This window comes from Plasmodium reichenowi, chromosome 14 (genome assembly GCF_001601855.1).
Source record: "Plasmodium reichenowi strain SY57 chromosome 14, whole genome shotgun sequence".
NCBI lineage: Eukaryota > Apicomplexa > Aconoidasida > Haemosporida > Plasmodiidae > Plasmodium > Plasmodium reichenowi.
In genome coordinates, this window is record NC_033659.1 from 1,887,521 (window position 1) to 1,890,682 (window position 3,162).

General features: G+C 17.3%; 2 protein-coding genes across 2 annotated transcripts; one reads left to right on the forward strand and one right to left on the reverse strand.

Annotated features, from left to right (window-relative positions):
• Positions 1 to 301: 301 nt before the first annotated feature.
• On the forward strand, positions 302 to 774 carry PRSY57_1446600 (mitochondrial ribosomal protein S14 precursor, putative; the record flags this gene model as incomplete). Its single annotated transcript, XM_012910062.1, has 2 exons — positions 302 to 487; positions 622 to 774. 2 exons carry the CDS (start codon positions 302 to 304, stop codon positions 772 to 774), a joined length of 339 nt encoding a protein of 112 aa, XP_012765516.1.
• Positions 775 to 1,107: 333 nt separating this feature from the next.
• On the reverse strand, positions 1,108 to 2,570 carry PRSY57_1446700 (hypothetical protein; the record flags this gene model as incomplete). The annotated part of the gene is made up of 6 exons (XM_012910063.2): positions 1,108 to 1,247; positions 1,425 to 1,572; positions 1,742 to 1,802; positions 1,939 to 2,036; positions 2,135 to 2,203; positions 2,325 to 2,570. 6 exons carry the CDS (start codon positions 2,568 to 2,570, stop codon positions 1,108 to 1,110), a joined length of 762 nt encoding a protein of 253 aa, XP_012765517.2.
• Between the last annotated feature and the right edge of the window lie 592 nt (positions 2,571 to 3,162).

The following is a 3,162-nucleotide window of genomic DNA, read 5'->3' on the forward strand; positions in this document are numbered from 1 at the left end:
TTTTTTATATTTTTATATATATAAAAGTATAAAAATTATTTATAAAATATTTTTAATTTTTTTTTGTTTAATTTTGGTTTTTTTTTTTTTTTTTTTTTTTTTTTTTTTTTTTTTGTTTTCTTTTTTAGGCATATTCATACTTTATATAAATAATATACATATATATTCATTTTTATTTTCACTTTATCCCTTATTTATTAATTTTTTTCTTTTCGCTTATTATTATATAGCTCAAGAAATCTTTATATTAACACGAATATATTTTTTTTCCCTTGTTTTATTTTACGGCATATCATTTACAATGGCAGCGAGAGATCCTGGACCATATTTGAATCAGGTTCCTTTAGGTTTTCCGAGTTATAATAGAAGAGTATTTAGAGACATTTTAGCAAGAAGAGCTTTTATGGAATCAGAAGTAAATACAAGGGTTTATAAAAACATTTTCGAGAATTTGGGATTTAAGGGTCATATAAGAATTAACAATAAAGTATGGAAAAAAAAAAAAAAAAATGTATATAACCTACTAAATAATATTTTGGATAAATAAATATACATATATATATATGTTCAACAATAATTATTCATATATATCTTCTTTATTTTTTAATATTTCATTTATAGGTTGGCATTAATAGAATACGAATGAGATGTATACAGGGAGGATATTCAAGGGGAATATATAAATTTACAAGAATGGCGAAAATGGCTTTTTTTCAAACAGCTAGAGAAGGATGGTTAAAAAAATATGGTTATCGGCCTGACTTGTTTAGGTAAAACCTGAACAATTAAACTGGCTGTTTTATATACATATATATATATATATATATATATATATTTCAAACGATTCGTTACTTATATCTTTATATTTATAATATGAATATTACTGAAAAATTAAAATCATATAATTTTTTCTATTTTATTTTAATTCAACATGTTTTTTTTGTTTTTGTTGTTATGCATATTACTATTGGTAATAGTATTTTTTTTCAAATTGTCTTAATATTTTCCTTTTATAAAAAAAATAAAAAAAGAAAAAAGAAAAAAAAAAAATTATATTATTAAATTCATTCAAATAAATATAACTTGATTCTTTAAATTTTTATTGTATTATCTATTGTGATATGCATTACGAATACCCATAAGAAAGGATTTCTCGTTTTTCCATATTTTATATTTATCGTTCATATTTTTAACAAATTCAATTAATTTGGGTCTTGACAACAAAATATCTTGTAATTCGTTATTAACTATAAAGTACGAAAATAAGAAAAAAAAAAAAAAACAGAAATAATATAAATGTATTTATATATATATATATATATATATATATATATTTATATATTTTCCATGTTATTACAAAATTATATATAACATATATTAATATTTTGTAATAAATATTATACACATATATCATAATGTATTACATTGTGAGGGAATAGAATAAAATATCGACAGAATTGAAAAACATAAGGAATGAAAATAACTGACGCTGTCACTTTTTATATCTGAATTATTACTATTCATCATAGCTTTATCTAATATATGTAAAATGGTTTTTAATCTAGATATATTCTATAAAAAAGAAATATATGAAACATTGAAATATTTATAAATAAGTATTATATTAAAATGTTTTAAGCACATATATATATATATATATATATATATATATATATATATATATATATATTTATGTATCAATGAGTATAAAATATAACAAATAAATTATTTTAATACTAACAAATTTATGATTGTCTAATCCTCTCTCTTGGCATATTTTCCTATTCTCCTTTTTTAATTTCCTACAAGATATTTACAAATGTATATATTTATATAAAATTATAATAATATTTAATTATTTATATAGTAGTAAATATAAATACGTCTATTATTTTGATGAAACAATACTAAAAATAAAAATAAAACCATTCTCTGTACCTTATTAAATAATGATAGTATATATAAAAAAATTTATCTTCGTAAATTTTCTTCGTAAAATTATTAAATATTTTATCATCTTCCCATATGTAATATGTCTGAAAGGAATAAATAAAAATATTATGAAAATAATATAGTATTAAAAATTTTTCTGTTTCTATTTATAAGTACATATATTTTTTTTTTTTGAGCATACCAATATTATCTTTAGTTCGTTTATTACTCCTGCATATAAATCATATTCAACCAAATCAAATAAATAAATCTAAAAAATTAAAATAAATATAGTATATATATATATATATATATATATATATATATATATATTGTGAATTAATTTATTTAGTATATCTCCGTATATTCCTTTTTTTTTTCTTTTTTTGTACATTTTTCATATAGTCAATAATTTCTACATCATTTAAAGTGTTGCCCTCCAATGTATTAAAAGCATATGGATAAGATCCATAATTACTATAAGGGTGTATTTCTTCTACTAGAAGTAAGAATGAACAATTTAAAACATTTTTTAAAAAAAATAATTGAACATTTAAATAGTTTATATAGATATCTCCAATATCTTTTATAGAACAATGATGATAATGAACAATTAATTTTTGAGGAGGAACAACCATATTTTCCAATTTTAATAAATATTTTTATATAATTCCACTTAATGTTTTTTTATTTTCATAATTTTTACATATATGAACTGATTTATATGTTACATATAGTAATACCCATTTTACAAAAAAAAAAAAAAAAAAAAAAAAAAAAAATTCACTTTTTAAAACAAATAAATTTGAAAATTTATTTTATAAATATTCAAAAAGATACAAAAAAACAATTGTAGAATAAATTTAATAAAATTATTTTGTTATTTATTATTTTTTTTACTGTTCATAAGATACTATATATGTATAATATAAATATTTTATTTATTCCTTTTTTTTTATTTTCAAATTCTATGCATGTGTATATTATAGATAATATGTATATATATATATATATATAATATATATGTATATAATTAAAAAGAATTTCTTTTATTCTTAATATATATTTTTGAACTATGAAAAAATAAAATAACAGTTTTTTTTTTTTTTTTTTTTTTTTTACCACAATATTGTTTTTAAAAGAGTATAAAATATAAAAATATTCCTTATTTTTGGTAGTTTAAAAATAAATATGAAAAAATATTATATATTTTTATTTATATTCGTATGA